Source organism: Macrobrachium nipponense, chromosome 9, assembly GCF_015104395.2.
Source record: "Macrobrachium nipponense isolate FS-2020 chromosome 9, ASM1510439v2, whole genome shotgun sequence".
Lineage (NCBI taxonomy): Eukaryota > Metazoa > Arthropoda > Malacostraca > Decapoda > Palaemonidae > Macrobrachium > Macrobrachium nipponense.
This window is the reverse complement of record NC_061110.1, coordinates 81,480,256-81,496,330: the sequence shown is the minus strand read 5'-3', so window position 1 is coordinate 81,496,330 and position 16,075 is coordinate 81,480,256. Positions and strand designations below refer to the sequence as shown.

Here is a 16,075-nt window from a genome sequence, read left to right as displayed (position 1 = left end):
CTCTTGCCAGTTCGTATAGGGCGAGAGAGTGAGTTCCTCTTTGTTTCTTGACATAAGCCAGAGCGGTCATATTGTCGGAGTTTATCTGTATTACTTTTGTCTCTTTGACTATCTGCTCGAAGCTCCTTAGCGCGAGGTGAATCGCAAAGAGCTCCTTGCAATTTATGTGCCATGACACCTGCTCTTCCGACCAGGTGCCTGACACTTCTTTGGACCCTAAAGTCGCACCCCAACCTGTCTCCGACGCGTCTGAGAACAATGTCAGGTTTGGGTTCCGTACTTCTAAGGATATCTCCTTTGTTTTCTTCTAAGGGGGTCAACCACCACCTTAATTGTTGCTTTACTTCTAATGAGATTGGAAACGTGTCCGAGAGCTGTTCTGTCTTCCAACTCCACTGCTTCTCAGGAAGAACTGAAGCGGACGGAGATGTAGTCTTCCTAGAGGAAAGAACTGTTCGAGTGAGGAAAGGGTCCCCAGAAGGCTCAACCATTCCCTCGCTGAAGTACGCTCTTTCTCTAAGAAGTTCAATACTGTGGCACAGCCTTTCCTTACTCTCTCTTGAGAAGGAAATATCGAAAACCCCGAGAATCCATCTGAATCCCCAGATAGACTACGTTCTGGCTGGGGACCATCTGAGATTTCTCGAGGTTCACGATTAATCCTAATGTCTTTGTCAATTCCAGGATTGTTGACAGGTCCTCCAGACACTGCTTTTGAGACCTGGCCCTGATGAGCCAGTCGTCCAGGTATAGGGAGACGTTTATCCCTTTCATGTGAAGGTGTTTTGACACATTTTTCATCAAGTCTGTAAAGACTTGGGGAGCCGTAGAAAGGCCGAAACACAGGGCCCTGAACTGATAGATCCTTTCCCTCGAACATGAAACGAAGGTACTTCCTCGACGAATGGTGAATCGGGACGTGGAAATATGCGTCTTGAAGATCTAGGGACGCCATCCAATCTCCTTGACGGAGAGCTGCAAGTACTGAGGCAGACGTTTCCATGCTGAACTTCTGTTGTTGTACGAATTTGTTCAGCGAACTTACATCCAGTACCGGTCTCCATCCCCCCAAGGCTTTCGCTACGAGAAACAAGCGATTGTAAAACCCCGGGGAGCTTTGATCCAGTACCAGCTCTATTGCTCTTTTGTCCCACATCTGTTCCACCATTTGACGAAGAGTATCCATCAGAACAGGGTCCCTGTATCTGGCTGACAGTTCCCTCGGTGATGTTGTCAAGGGGGGCCTGTCCTTGAATGGGATATAATAACCCTTCTTGATTATTGACATCGACCAAGGATCGGATCCTATGTCTTCCCATGCTCCCACAAAGAACTGTAACCTGGCTCCTACAGGTGTCTGGAGGAAAGATTTCTCATTTTCCCTTCTTAAAGGGACGGAAGGCAGATCTCCCCTTTTTTTTTTTTTTTCCGTTGACTTTCTTCTGACGATGGATCTAGCCTGAGGACCTCCTCGAAAGGGCTGCTGTTGTTTGAGCTGGCCTAGAGGCTTTCTTTTCCTCACTGGCCACAGGTCTATTTTTCCTTGAGGATTGCCTTTTTAAAAGATCTTTGAGTGGCTTTCTCAGTTAGCGAATGGGCAATGTCTCTCACCAACTGAGAAGGAAATAAATGTTCAGAGAGAGGCGCATACAGCAAAGCGGATCTCTGCGAAGGCGAGACGGCCTTAGTGAGAAAGGCACTATGAACCGCTCTCTTCTTTAGTATTCCCGCACCGAAGAGGGAGCACACTTCCGCCGATCCATCTTGAACCGCCTTATCGATGCATGTAAGGATGCTATGTAAGGTTTCAGGGTTAAGTTGTTCTTTTTGCATGGGACTTCTTAGCAATAACCCCAAGGGACCAATCTAGGAAGTTAAATACTTCTAAGGTAATGAAAAAGTCCCTTGAGGAGATGGTCCATTTCCAAAGAAAGACCCCATGTTGCTTTCGCTGAATTTAAGGCATGTCTCCTCGACGAGTCTACGAGACTGGAGAAGTCCGATTCAGCTGAAATGGGCAGAGACAATCCCATATTTTCTCCCGTTTCGTACCATATGCCTCTCCTACCCCTTAGTTTAGCGGGAGGCATGCAAAAGATTGTCCTTCCTAACTCCTTCTTTGTCTTGATCCAGGAGTCAAGAGATTGTAAGGCCCTTTTCTGGATATGGCCGGCTTCATTTTCAGGAAAGATGAAGACTTGTGCGCCTTCGTACTTGAAAATGAGAGCGCGGAGAAGGAGGAGCGGCTGGAGTCAATGCATCTCCATATTCTTCTAAGAGAAGAGCAGAAAGAACTTTGTAATTCGAAAGTCCTTCTCTGTTTAGAAACTTCGTCCTCCGAGACGTCATCTAAATTAATAGGCTCGGAAGGAGCTCCCTTCCCTCCTCTGTTTCCTCTCTTGATTTCTTCCTTTCCGAAGAAGAAGCACTTCTATTAGGAGAGGGGCTAGGAGTAACTCTCTCCTTACGTTTATCATTAGGCCGAGTCATGTGTAACTGTTTACGCCTGTTAGACTCCTGTCGGATATCAAGCTCTTCATGAGGAGAATGCGCCTGGCGTTTAGCAGGAGTATCTCGCTGAGAATACTCCTGGGAGCCTGGTAGGAGTATCCTGTTTGGAATACTCCTGCGCCTGACAGTCGTAACACTCTTCGAATACTCCTGACGTCTGGTAGGCGCATCTCGCTCCCAATACTCCTGGCGCCTATTAGGAGTATTAAGCTCAGAATACTCCTGGCGCTTGGTAGGCACATCGCGCTTCGAATACTCCTGCGCTGGTAGGAGTAAAAAAGTCTAGAATACTCCTGGCGCCTGGGAGAAGTATCGAGGTCAGAGTACTCAGGGCGGCCTGGCAGGAGTATCTCTTCCGAATACTCCTGACCTATGTAAGGCGCATCTAGCTCCGAATACTCCTGTGGCTTGGTAGGAGTATCGCCTTCATGGAATGCGCCTTTCGAATGGCAAGTATATTGCGCTTAGCGGGCGCTTTACTCCTATCGGGAGTTCTCTCTTCTCCAGTTGGCTCTTGTTGCTTGGATGAAGATCTGGGCCTAGAACGATCTACAGTAAAGTCAGGCTCTTTGCGCCTACTTGGCGCCTGGCTCCTAGTTGGCGCCAGACGCTTGGCAGGAGTTACTTCCTTTTCCACGTCTCGCCTGCCTAACGCACCGCTCCCCCCAGAGATGGCCGCTTGTGCGACAACTCCCCTGGAGGGTTCGTCGCGCCCGACAGGAGATCGGTATTTGGATCTCTTAATCGGAAGCCTGTCATCCTTTTTACGAGTAGGCTCTTTAGAAAGTACTCCTACCAAAGACGCTAATTGCTCCTGCACATTCATCAAAATTTTTCCTGGTCGAAGGCTCATTCGAATCAGGAGAAGGAGATCTGGAAGGCGCTCGAGAGTCTTTTACATTCCAAGGATCTAACTCCTTTCTAGCCTTCTTCATTACCGAAGGCGCATCCTCTTCAGAGAAGTGCTCGGGCTAGAATTGAGCTCAGGTTCTTTCCAATTCCTCTTCAGCGGACGTGAAAGCTTCGATTCCTTCCATCCTCTTCTCGAGAAGACGAACTAGATGATGAAAGCACTCACGAAGGACGCTTTTCCTATAGCTGTCCCTGGCAGTCTGAGATGTATAAGATTCTGCCGAAGGGACGCCTTGATCGTTGGGGATTCTCTCAACGACAACCGCCCCGTAAGGCTTTCGACTTTCCTTCTCCTCTGGGCCAGGGAGCTTGGAAAGGAGGTCTAGGCCTGGGAGCGTCGCAGAGACGACCAGACGCCCCCTCCACTACACTGGGGACACTAACATCACTCAAAAAACCACATTCACTTCTCTTAATTATGAGAAGAAGAAGAAGCTACAGAACTACTAGACATTTTCCGGCTTTTGTAAGCCGCCTTCCTCTCTCTATCTTTCTCTAACTTCTTCAAGTAAGAAGTCAGATTCTTCCATTCTTGCGCACTCAATTTCTCACACTCGTTACACGTATTCTCATTTGAGCATTCAACCCTTCTACAACCACTGCATGTAGTGTGAGGATCTACCGAAGCTTTCGGAATCCTCACCTTACAGCCCTCATTCACACACACTCTGAAGCTAACACTAGAATCAGACATATTCACGAAAATCCAAAGCGAAGTCCAAAAAAACAGTCCACGATAGCGAATGCCAAACAACGATCCAAGTACGTCACCAAAAATCAGTCGAAAGATGATCAAAAGCGTTGTGAAAAAAGAATTCCAGTCAGGAGGAAGTAACAACAATGTTGATACTACCGTGACAGAGAGTCTGATTTAGAAAACGGGAATGGTTCCTAGTCCCTGCCACCCCAGAGCAGGCGGTAGATCACCTGACCATACCTGTAGCGAGTGCCGCGAAATTTGAATTTCTGTCGGGGACGACGGAGTCGATAGCTATGTATATATCTGACAGGTAAGTTGAATGTATGAAAAGAAAAATGTTATGTTATTAAAGATGGAGAGACATAAAAAGTACTAGATTAAATGGTTGAAAGATTTTAGGAGTCCTGCCCTTTAGAAGTATTCATGACCATGATCATCTGTGTGATAAATTTTTAGTCAGCTGTTACAATTCTAGTCAATTGTTTCACTTTTGTACAGAAGTGGTAGGCTTGAGTATGTAAAAATACTTGTGAATTACATTACATCTTTTGTGCTACTCTACAACAAAATTTTGATGTTGCATGTTTGCTTATCAAATCTCAGCTAATTGGATAATTCATATCATGTAACCATTATTATTATTATTATTATTTAGATGATCATTCATATGGAAAAAGCCTACAGGGCCATTGACTTAATTCTCAAATACATACCTTAGAATACAGTGTTTATTTGAAAGAAGTTACAGAAGAGACTGTACAGTATTCATTGAAAAATTTATTGATAAATAGGTAAAAATATAAATAGTATACCAGTATTGTCACCAAGATTTTTTGTACTAATAGTGTTTTGCTCTTCATATGTTGACAGTGAAAGAAGAAATTCTGAATATTTCTTTATTTCAAAATTAAGAAATCCAGGGAGAATTTTTTTCAACCTGATTAAGTGTGATCTCCAAGGTTGCTGCTCTTTTTTGCAGATGGAAACACAAAAGAATGGCGAGAGGTGCTAGATTTAAATGTTGTGGCATTGTGCCTTTGTACAAAATTGGCAGTGAAATCTATGCAAGAAAGAGGTGTTGATGATGGCCATATCATCCATGTAAGCAGGTATGTTACAGCAGAATCATTTTTCTAAATAATATGGCTGTTTATATAGAAAAAAAAATACAAATTGCTGCTATAGTTAGTCTGTAATTTCAGCAGTTATAACAGTGAGACACCTCCAAAACTCAGTGTACATTAGATGGTTTTTATTGAATAGTAAGGACCACTTTGGTGTTGTGTACCATCCTTTCCCCATGATAACTTCAATGTTTTCTCAAATCACTCCTGTTGTGACCATTGGACCTCAATACAGTATGTTGTATGGTATTGGAAAATACAATGGTATTCAGAGAGGAAGTAAATGCAAAGAAAGGGTTACTAAGCCAAGGGTTCCCATAATAAAGTGTGAAAGAATGAGGATTACCAAATTATGGAATTTGAGAAAGCATATGAAATTTATTGTCGAGGACAAGAGGAAGGCGTTGAGGAAGGTGAAGAACAGAAAGGCACTAGGATTTGAAGGGATTACAAACAAGATAAAAGTACAGTGCAAAAGTGGTTGAGTGGCTGACCAAGGTGGGTAAGGTATGTCTGGAAAAGGGAAAGGTTCAGATGGAATGGCTAAGAGGAATGCAAAGGCAGTAAAAGTTATTGTTTGAGAAAGAGTGTTGAGATTTAGATGGTAAGGACAAGTTGTAAGGATAAGTGTAAGGGAGGGACTGAAGAGGCTTGGATGGAACCTTTTAGAGGTGGAAGGTCCAACGAAGGCAAATGATTAGATGGTGTGATACAATGAAGAAGGGCATAGTGGATGAAGATGCATTTGACAAAAGTATGATGTAGTTGGAGAAGACACATCAAGGCAAATGATTCCTTGGCTCAGGGATAGTAGTGGGTACGAAAAAGAAAGGTTATAAAGGAGCCCAAGAGTGAATAATGCTGCTTAGGGATAGCGGAGGGTATAAAGAAGAAAAATGATAGCGGAAACTAAGAATTACAATGTAGCTTAGTGTACCGGGGAGAATGTCTTGCAAACTTTTGACTGAGGAAGTGTGGCAGATGATTTTTAGGGCAAAAATAATGTGGGTTTAGACAAGGAAGAGGGCATATAGTTCAAAAGTTTAATATAAAGCAGATATGTGAGAAGTAAGAAAGTAAACGGAAAAAGCTGTATCTGCTAACATGGAACTTGAGAAAAATTAAGATATAACTGATCGAGTGATAGGAAGTAGGGTGTTGATGTATGGCTGACAAGTTGCTGAGAGTGATGATAGGTTTTTTTTGATGGAAGTGAAATGTGTGTCAGTTTGTATGTTGGAGAGTGATTTGGTGTGAAAAATGTTTGAGCTAGAATAAGGAGATGGGATTTATGGGGAATAGAAGGGTAGGAGTGAAAGGACAGTGATAGCAGAAAAAGTGAATGATAGGGAAGGAGTTGTTAGACGGTAGTTAAGATTGGAATTTTGGTGGCCTTAACCACCTTTGGTCGTTTAAATAATTTGTGTAGTTTTAGTTTTAAATTTCCTTATGTTAACACACAGCTTAGCTTCAGGAACAAGAATGAATGGCTCCCTCCAGTTAACTCTTTTGGTCTAGATTATGACCTTCCTCTTTTCCTAGCAAGCTGTGATTAAGGAAGGACAAGATCAAGTTCCTTTGTTTGTTGGTGATTAAGTTCTTTGCTTGCAGTGCAGTACAAGGTCTCACTTAGGCCTCAATTTATCTTGCATGTTTGTCATGTATTAAATTCTATTCTGTAGTTGGTTCCCTCTTGTGGACTAATTTTCCATCAGACACTATCAGCAAAGTCCGTCAGTGTGAGTGATGTCTATCCACTGGGATCCCTTGGTCCTGTTCCCTGCAGTAGTGTTTGGTGGCTTGGGGTGTCATTGCCCTGCTCCAATCCTTGGATAGTCTTGGTTCTTTATGTCCTTTCCTGTTTGTGTAGTTTGGACAAACTTGAAAGTTGTTGGTGTGTCTTGTGCTTGAATGGTTCATATCATTCCATGTTTCCTCTCTTGACTGTATGTTCTTGCTGTTAACATTCCTGGTTTCCTTTCACTTTGAACAGGCTTCTTAGGTGACCTTTTCCATCACTTAAGATCTCGTAGTCTAGTATGTGCATCTGCTCCAGTTCTAATTATCAGGCATAATCGTAGGGTGGGTGGTGTCTATGGTTGTGGCATCCTCTGTTGCATGGAAGGCAGATCCTGTTTATCTGTTCTTTACACACAGTCTCGATGGGATACATGGTTGGAACAATGTATGAGATTCACTTCTGTCTTGGTTGTCAGTTCCCATATAAATAACCCTCTTTTCAGGCCTCCTCAATAAGGAACAGTTCCTTACAGTAAATTTTTTTTTTAACTTTAATAACTCCTGTTCATGTATTCATACTGCTTTCAGTATAAGTGAGATCTATATGACATACGATACCAGTCTATAAATTTGCTGTCCTTTGAGTTGATTCTTGGTATGTATTCCTTGTAGTTTCACTTGTCTCTCCTTGGTCTGTTTTCAGACACTGTCTTCCTTATGCCTATTTTATTGTTTGCTTTTATTCCTTCTAACCTCAATTTAGCTTCCTACTTACTTGACAGTCTCTCATCTTAATTGTTGGTATTTCTTGGAACCTCAGTTGGCCCCAAAATTTTTACTACTTCAGGCCCTATTTACAATAAACTGGTCAGTTAATACTTTAAAAATTAATATCCTCTCATGGTGCAGGGTGCCATATTTTTCAGCTTCAGTATTCTCCTGCATCTCAGGAGAATGTGTATTTTTCTGAGAAGTACAGAGCTGAAGCCTGCTTTTATCCCAGTAAGTGAGGTATTGTCATAATGTGAAAAAAAAATGTTGCTTAAATTAAACCACTGCATACATTAGATGGTGGGTATATTTATTGTGTAGTCTGGCATTGTCCAGAAACTTACAGATATGCATCTCCCTCACCAAATGAAATTTTTTTTTATACATGCATACGTACGTACTCTCTTTATTTATGATGGATGTAAAAATTGCAATATACAACTACAGATGAAGGCACTTTATATAAGGAGGAATATGTACTATCTTCTCAGGATTTATTTTAGAAAATCACTTGCAAGTCTCATTGTCTCAGCATGAATTCTTGGGAAACTGAAATTAGCAAGGTTTATCAGAGTCCTATCTGCACATGTGCATGCATGATTCATCAGGCAGAGGAAGATGCTAACATTATTAGTAACAACAGCAGTTGGTGAAGAGGGATCAGGATTCTTACTGGGGATGACTCATATTGTTCTATTGATTGTTCTTGCCAAACCTTAAACAGAAATTCAAATACTGATTCATACAAGTAAATTTCTAGTACTAAATGTCCTTTACAGGTCCTAGCACTTGAGCTATGCCTTAAATTCCATAATCCATTCATCCGCAAGCAAATTTCATTCAGATAGAATATTTAAGAATACAAAAATTGCAAGTGCCATAGACAGTATGAATGCAAATTTTTGTTTCTGTATGGAGTCACATGCATCCCTGTCAAAGGAACAACTTAAATGTGGACTAATCAAACTGGGTTGTTTCTCCTTTTACATAAGGCAACTATATTGATGTCTTGGATGGCAATAATGGCTTTAAGAAAGATAAAGGCTTGTAATCATGTATGGAATTGCAATTAAAAGATGTAAATTTAAGTTTCTATCATTTCATTTAAGGAGAGATTCCTTGTGTGCTCTTCCTGTTATGAACATATATGTACTAGTGCATACTTATTGTTATAATGGCATACTTCTTTGCAGCATATGTGGACACTATGTGCTTCCAGTAAATTGCCTCCATTTTTACATAGCAACAAAATTTGCAGTTACAGCTCTCACAGAAGGACTGAGACAAGAGCTGCGAGACCTCAAGTCCAAGATCCGAGTTTCTGTAAGTATTATTGAAACAGTGGTGATAAGAATAGCTTTAACTTTTAGAAACAGATAAGGAGGGATAACCTAGGAATTTCATAGTTTTAAATGTCATTTTAAATGTTTACCTGATTCCATTTCAAAAATAGTCTTTAGGTGTGAGTATGATTTTTTGATCAGGTACTTACTTTATGAGAAAACAGTACAGATAGTACTAGTAATATATAATGCAATTTCCATTAGTGAATCTATTTATACTTGTAGGAGATAAAAATACATATAGTACAGTAATTCTATACTATTTGCAAAAAAATATTTTCACTACAACTTTAATACTGCATATGTTAAATTTGGACTTCTTTTGTAAAGACATTCACTTGTATTATAAAGAAAGTTGTTAGTCAGGAGAGATTAAATATGTAAGATTATAGAAAGGATAGATACAATGGTTGCCACTAAAGAAGTTTCTTGCAAGTAAAATAAGAATGAGAATTGAGTGTAATTTTGTTAAAAATTCCTTTCTAAATTAGGAGGACCTTGATCCCTTCATTCTAGAAGGCCTTTTGAAAAAACTGACAAAATGATAGTTCCATAACTTTCTTAATGTAAGGTTTCAAGAACAAATGAAAATCAATTCATTGTTGAAAGATTTTTTTTTTTTTAAATCAAGGCTATTAGCCCCGGATTGGTGGAGACTGAATTCGTCACAAGACAGAGGGGTGAAGAAGAAGGAAGGAAATGGTATGCTGCTGAACCATGTCTTAAGGCTGAAGATGTAGCAGCATCTGTGTGTCACATAATATCAGCTCCACCTCATGTGCAGGTATGTTGACAATAGTGTAAGCTATCGGTACCATTTTAAGAAAATTAATGTAATGTACTGCTTAAAAGAAGTGCTAGTAGATTACTCCACTGCTGCATATCAAAATGATATTTCCTAAAATTTAGCCATAAAACCTATTTTTTCAATTTCAGTTCGGTAAAACTGTATCAAACTTCTGGATTTACTGTTAGGTTATGGTAATATGGTAAGTCATTTATGAAATATGTTAGGAAAGCTCCACAGTTGCAAGAGGAAAAAATAAACAGAAATTAAAGACTGAATTTTCATGCCAAAACTGATATTTATAGAAAAAAAAATGTATGTACGTATTACTATGCAGTACAAACCATTGGATGGCTAGAATTGATTAGTGTATATAGATACTTGAAGAAAACAGAAATTAAATAAAGATGACAATCATACTCCTGTAGGGTGTAAGAGATATGTACTTTGTATAAATAGCCCTCACTCTCTCACCCATCCTGTGAGCCTTACAACTCCATCCTCATCCTTTCATTTGAGGAAATGAGTTAGAAAACCTTCCCAAATATCTTTATATAGTTGTCACAGGAAATGATACTCTGGCCTACCTACAATCAGATCCACTTCTAGTAGAACCCGTCTCCAAGAATTTTAGAACCATTGTTTGGAGATCGGAGCACACTCACGAGGGCTTAGACCAAGAAACAGTGTGACTGATAACCCTTTTAGAGATGAGCTTTCCATTAATGTAAGTCTATATCAAATTTTGGTCATAAGCAAGCTCAACTAAGTTTCTTGCCGTTGACATAGACATAAGATCAGAGATGGCGATGAGAGTGACAGAAGAGGTATATGGCTATCCCGGGGGCTTTTGCAGCTGGCTTCTTGTCATTTCCATGGCCTCAGGAGGATTGAGACCATTCATTGACTTAGCTTTTGGAATTGGTACTTGTCACTGACCCTGTTCTGGATGGAGACAGTACCATTCCATTTGGAAGGACGCCATTTTGGTCCCTGGACTTGAATCATGTGAACTTTACTTTCAGGTCCAAATTCTCTAGTCTTTGGAAATATTCCTCTGGTTTGTTTAGCAAGGAATGATCCCTTAGTTAAAGGTTCTAAATTTTGATCTGGCCATAGTTCCACAGGTCTTCACTTTTTTCTCATCTCAACAGGAGAGACATCATGCTTAGAGGTACATGATCATGACCTCTTCTGCAGAACTTAAGAAAAGCCTTAGATACCCCCCATCAGCCTGTGCCAGAGCTTGGGCTTAAGGATCACCTGGTACAAGTCAGATGTGACACTAGCAAAAGAGAAATTTTGTACATGCAACTTCCCCGGCAGATATATACTTAGCTTATGTCTCTGACGTCCGACAGAAATTCGAATTTCGCGGCACACGCTGCAGGTAGGTCAGGTGATCTACCCCCCTGCCGCTGGGTGGCAGGAATAGGAACCGTTCCTGTTCTAGAACCAGATTTTCTCTGTCGCGGTAGTGTCAACATATGTTGTTGCTACCTCCTGACTTGATTTTCGTTTTTCATCGCCATCGATCTTCTGGGCTGTCTTTTGCAGGGAAGTACTGGGTCTTTGGTTCGGCATACGCTTTTATTAACTTTTTAATGAATTTGGCTTCGAAAATTTCGAAGAATATATGACGTGTAACTACCGAAATTTTCGGTAGACACTCACATAGTTTGCAAGAAAGGGAAATATTAATATTTATTCATTAATATGTGTAATAAGTGTTAGAATTGATTGAGGAAATATACTGACTTCCTACTTTAGGGAGTCAGTAAAGCATGTAACTAGATACGTTTCTTTTAAAAGTTTTTTAGAAACTCGTACTAACGAGCAATTAGAGTATTAACAGTACTAGTAGTGTTGCATCCTCATCACCTTCTTACTTCGCAGAAACTTCAAATTCATAATTGCAATTTGAAGACAAGGATTGTGGCTCAAAATGCGAGCTATTGAAAGGTAAGAAGTGATTACTAGTGTTCCCCATTGCAATGGAGGGTGCGTCTGATCGGCTCTGTCTCGCTCCCAGGCCTAAGACCTCTTTCAAGCTCCCAAGCCCAGGGGAGAAGGAATGTCGAAAGCCGTAAGGGGGTTTCAGAGAATCCCCACCGGTCAGGCGTCCCCTCGGCAGGTTCTGTAGAGCGTCCCAGACTGCCAAGGATAGCCATTGAAAAGGCATCCTTAAAAAAGTGCGTCTCTTCATCTTACATCCGAAAAGACGAAGAATGTATATGTTTTGATGATCTAGCGCGTTCTCTGAAAACTAAGAGAACACTGAGCAAGAGCCAGCCAGGAACTTAGGAAGCCGCGTTTCCAGCAAGCTAGCGTGAGCCACGTTCCAACAGCCAGCAGCGAGCCGCGTTCCAGAAAACAGACTAGCGCGAGCCGCGTTCCTTACAACCAAACGCGAGCCGCGTTCTAGCAACTGAGCGCGAGCCGCGTTCTAGAAAATTTTTCTTGGCGCAAGGCGCCTTCAAAGAGACGAAGCGCCAGCCTGGCGCAAATTGCAACAGAAAAACAGACGGCTAGAGCAAGGAGCCTTATAGTACAGTGGCAATCAGAACGATCCTTCCATTGAACGTTTCCGGGCAAGAGGCTCTTTCTAAAAGGGGTCTAGTAGGCGCTCGGAAACTATCAGGGCGCACGGGACCTTCCACACAAGCGAACGTTCCAGGAGCGAGTCTCCTTTCTAGCGTGCGGAACATTCCAGGCGCGCGGAACTATCCAGGCGCTAGGCGCAAGGAGCCAGGCGCCAGAATATTCCAAATCTTCTTAAGAGATAGAGGTCAGTCGCGAGGCTCCTCTTTGAGTAATGCGGACACACTCCTTCATTCATGCTCTTCCCTCGTTATGAAGAGGCAAGCGCTTTGGGAGTTTTTCTTATAAGAATCTCATCGACGTTTGGGTATGATGGCGGATAGGAAATATCTACTTCCTTCCGTAAACCCTACAGACGAACAGGAATTCTGTCTCTTCCGCGATTTATGAGGAAATCCACGAAGATTTAAAGAGTTCCTGGATTAACTTCCTTCCTTAAGGAGATATATATACTCTTTCTATCATTCTATTAACGAAAAGAACGAAGACAGTAAAAAATTTTCCTTTATCTGCCTCGGCAGGGAAAGAATGTAGTAAGTATCTGCTGTATGAGAATACGATACGGCAAATCACACATACCGTAGTTACTTCTTTGTAGAGCAACTCAATTATCAGTATCCTTCCAGGAATTTCCTAGGAAGGACTACGCTTAAAGGGATTGTTAAGACAACACCTACTTAGCTTCTAGATTTATCGAAGTCTTGTTTCGCTTAAATATGCATTAATAAGAACTTCCTGAAGTTCGATAATAATTTTATAAGATTCCTTTATTTAATGGAGTAGCTGGCAACTCTGGAAGAGTAAGGCCAGACGGCTAACGGAGACTGCTATCGCGCCTTAGAGTCAGAGACCAACGCAGTAAAATGTAGGTGTCGGTCATGAGTGGTTGGTTACATGTCTCTCTCCTGCGGGATGGAATAACTAACCGTGTCTCTCCCCTACAATCGCGGTTTTAGCCTCGGATTGAGGGGATAGTTAAGCAAACATAAATAAAATATTGTCTGCCTTTTGCTAAGAAGCTTTCAATAAGAAAGATATTACAACCTTTCAATGCTGTTTACCGTAGGTAACATTATTAAAGGATTCTACGCAACGGAACTCTATATTATATGATGCTCTCATGCTTACGAAAGCATGGCTTATTAGAGTATACATGCTTAGTGAGAAGATGAATGTAGTAGAAGAGAATTCACTTTAAGACTACGGTATGGTCAAGTCTTATGCGCATACCGAGGTTAACTACAGAATTCCTAGTATCTTACAAAGGTTTCCTAGATTAATGCTGTTTACCACAACTGTGACAGTATTATAAAGGAGTCTAATACGGCAGAGCACGAAATAATATAATTCTCTCATCCTTTCGAGAAACGCACACAACCTTTTTAGAATCGGATATTGCTCAAGAGAAGATGGGTGAGTCGGATGGGAAACATTCTCTTAGTGGCAGAAGTTGTTTCCCTGAATGGACTATACTACGTATATAAAAGTTTTTTTCCTACTAAGAACGGAATTTAACACGTGAAGGATGTCGGGGTACCATAAGGGGCACAGATGTTCTGGCACATCAACTTAAAAAGAACTAGAAGGAAGCGCCAGCCTGGCGCAAAGCGTCAGAATCGCCAGCCTGGCGCAAATTGCGCCAGAAGCGCCAGCCTTGCGCCCCAATGCGCCAGAAGTACCATCCAAGATATTTTCTCGTTTTAGCGAGTTATTAACCTAAAAGTCCGTAGTGGTTGGTTGGTGTTTGCTTCTCACCTCGGTGGTCGCGGGTTCGATTCTCGGCCATTCCATTGAGGAGTGAGAGATGTGGATTTCTGGTGATAGAAGTTCACTCTCGACGTGGTTCGGAAGTCGCGTAAAAACACCATACAAACAAACAAACAAACAAACCAGTAGCCTCTCGGAGGCTCGGTAACGGCAAGATTCGTTCCTGATTTCGTTACCCATTTAATCGGTAAAGGGGTTCGCTTACAAGGAATGATGAAATGATTTTTTTTTTTAATCACTTAGACCAATTCCACGACTCTCTCATATCGCAAAGAGCATCGAGAATCTCTTTTTTCGCCCCTGTTCGCGTTAACAAAAGAGAACCTATTTGGGAACAGACACGGAACGTAACGATCCTTAAAGGTTCGATGCAAGATTTTGCATGTCCGTGAGAACCTTCTCGATCGAAGATAATAACTGTTAACGTATGTCTAACATTTATTGAAAAGAGTTTTGAGAACCTGCGGAAAGTCTTCATAGATCTCTTCGCAAGGTAGAAGACGAACAGGCTTCCTATAGGACTCGCTTCCTTTCCTCGAAACCAAGAGAGGTAGCAATATACGACATCTTTAATTTAAAGAAGGGGAATAAACTTTAGTCTTTTTTCCCTAGTTATAAATTCTTAACAGATATTAAGATAAATGGGCATCAAAGGAAGAGAGGATGAATGCCTCATTTTGGCCTTAGAGAAGTTGGATTCACAGAAGTCACGTTCTTCTCACAGCATGTTTCGTAAGGCTTTTCCAAGAGTATCTGGATATTCTATCAGAATCTATTATAAATACCTGAAAAACCTCTCCACTCTGAGTCTTTCCACGTGCAGACTGACCAGAAGTGGACATGAATGAGAGGATTTTTCAAGGTAAATGACAATAGTCATGGCTAAGACATAGAATTGCTGCAGATCGTGCTAGATGGAATGAGGAAACTGTCCTCTTCCGATACCTCTGTGAACCACATAGCGAGGTTTTTTCTTCACTTTCAGAGGGAAGAATCACCTATGTATATATCTGCTATCAAAGAACGCAGTAAAAGGCTATAGTCTGTCTCTACAAGGGGAATTAGAGATAACAGAGGATTAAGATCTTCGGGATCTATACGATACCGCAATACGACAAGAGTAGGATATCATGTACTTCGAATGGAATTTTTTTTTTTTTTTTTTTTTGTGCCCACAGATTCCGTGTTCCGACAAAATGGAACTGCTCCTCATCAAACTTCTTTGAGGAAGTTTATGAAGGAATTCTTTGTTTCTCTTAGCCCTAAACGACCAAGAAGACAAGTGAATTTTTTGTGCATTGGAATCTCGCATCAGATTCAATGGAGACTCGGCAATGGGTTCTTGCCAGCATAGTATGTCTGGCAAAAGAACTAAATCCCTCTATTCCTGACGCAACGCTTTCAGATAGAAGTTTAGTTGCCCAGGCAGGGTACTTACATTTTCATCTACAGAAGAAGAGATGGTTTAAACGTTTGCCTACAGAGTCTTCGGGGTGCGACGAGGGCTTCAAAATGCTTCCCAGAAGGTATTCAGAAGAATACAATAAGAGCTAGAAATCAGGGTTCCGCCCAATTTCAGCTCAGAGTCTCCTTCGACTTCCAGACTCCTTCCCTTCCTTCGGGAAAGGATAGGGAAGATCTGCAACGAGGAACCTCATCAACATGTAAGAAGAGATCTCGTTAGCAAAAGAAGTGTTCACGAAGGATCCTCCTCGGAGGAAGACTCTTCTCTCTCGTATTGTTAGATATCCTGTCGTCTACTGGGTGTAGCTGACTAAAATCACCTCCCCTTGCCAGGGGCCAAAAGCTCAAAGGGAAG

The 16,075-nt window shown here is 41.5% G+C and overlaps 1 protein-coding gene across 1 annotated transcript in view; it reads left to right on the top strand.

Moving 5' to 3' along the window:
- Positions 1-16,075, top strand: part of LOC135218412 (dehydrogenase/reductase SDR family member 11-like) — a 39,791-nt gene that overhangs the window by 16,414 nt on the left and 7,302 nt on the right. The window contains exons 4-6 of the mRNA XM_064254715.1: positions 5,103-5,232; positions 8,952-9,081; positions 9,733-9,885. Of these exons, the coding sequence (XP_064110785.1) occupies positions 5,103-5,232; positions 8,952-9,081; positions 9,733-9,885 (413 nt within the window). The remainder of the gene's footprint in view (positions 1-5,102; positions 5,233-8,951; positions 9,082-9,732; positions 9,886-16,075) is intronic.